Source organism: Phytophthora parasitica (genome assembly GCF_000247585.1).
Source record: "Phytophthora parasitica INRA-310 unplaced genomic scaffold supercont2.15, whole genome shotgun sequence".
In the NCBI taxonomy this organism is placed as follows: domain Eukaryota; phylum Oomycota; class Peronosporomycetes; order Peronosporales; family Peronosporaceae; genus Phytophthora; species Phytophthora nicotianae.
The window spans coordinates 837,847-839,073 of record NW_008649001.1 but is presented as its reverse complement, the minus strand read 5'-3'; the positions used below and the strand labels follow the sequence as shown (position 1 = coordinate 839,073).

Sequence of the window (1,227 nt, the reverse complement as noted above, 5' to 3'; positions counted from 1 at the left end):
TGTTTGCCAACGAGTGGTTGGCAGAATTCTGCTAAACTAATTGGTTGAAAGAGATTGCCTTTCAACCAATAGGAAGTCGAAATGCACACAGACCAATCGTCTGTCAAATGTAACCGTTGGGGTATCTCACACCAACGTGAAACCCATTGTCGTAACCAAGTGGCTACATGTAGCCAATTGCGTGTAACCCCGTTACACCATCCTCCCGTTAGGATAAGACGTGCTAGTCTTAACACATCACTCAAGTATTGACAAGACCGTCAATTTTCAGGGAGAACCCGAGCTCACTCCGCGATGAGCTTGCTAAAGAAGACACTAACAAAAACGTCTGACCTCACCGCCGAACCCGGTACCCCTGTACGTTTGCAGCGCCATCAATGACGACGCTAAAGCTGCCAACATGCACTTTGATCCGTCTACGAATCAAAGGCCTAACTACTACATCATGAGCTCCGATGGTAGTCGCAGTCCCACCTGGAACTGCGTATGCACACTGCCGGTTCGGGGCAATGCGCTTGTTGAAGCGCGATATTCTCGGGTACACGACGGTGCGTGTACCGGTTTTTCTGTGCGAACTCCGTGCTCAATTTGAACAGCGAGATGCACCCTGTGCCAGTTCTCGCAGCTTTGTGCAGGCACTACGCCTGCACTCGGTTCTGGGCCTCGTACGCCCTCACCATATCCGGAACGTCCTCCATCAGGACGTTTTGCGGCTCCGACGTATCTCGATGGGGAGGAAATCGTTTCCAACGAAATCGGAAACGAGTCTAGTCTTGGCTCATCCTGGGGGCTTCAAAGTCCACTATCCGCTCGACAATTCAACGTGTCGAGTTGCGAGTCATCGACGCTAGATGACTCATGTTGCCATGCCGTTCAAGCATCTTGAGCGGACCGATGAAGCGCGGAGCAAGCGTACTTGCTCCGAAATCCTAAACTGCATCTCTAGGCAGGTTAACAGAACTAATGAACTCTTTTTGAATTCATTTGTGTTGTTTCTGCCGACATTGTCTGCATTCAGCTTCTGTCTATCCACAGAAGCTGCTATCGCGTCCTAAACAAACCGTATGACGGCTTGTCGGCGCTGGACAAAGTCCAGTGCTTGCACGTTGAATGGCTTATTCAACACGACTTTCTCCGCAGCAGGTTTGACCTGCGCGCTGGCTGTGCCCCGCACAGACGTGTCGTTGTTTTCCGCGGTGACTGTGCCCGGCACAGTCTTATTGTTGT

At 51.1% G+C, this 1,227-nt stretch overlaps 1 protein-coding gene across 1 annotated transcript; it reads left to right on the top strand.

Moving 5' to 3' along the window:
- Positions 1-455: 455 nt before the first annotated feature.
- On the top strand, positions 456-851 carry PPTG_22347 (hypothetical protein; the record flags this gene model as incomplete). The annotated part of the gene is made up of 1 exon (XM_008903387.1): positions 456-851. The coding sequence occupies one exon, from the start codon at positions 456-458 to the stop codon at positions 849-851; it is 396 nt and encodes a 131-aa protein (XP_008901635.1).
- Positions 852-1,227: the final 376 nt, after the last annotated feature.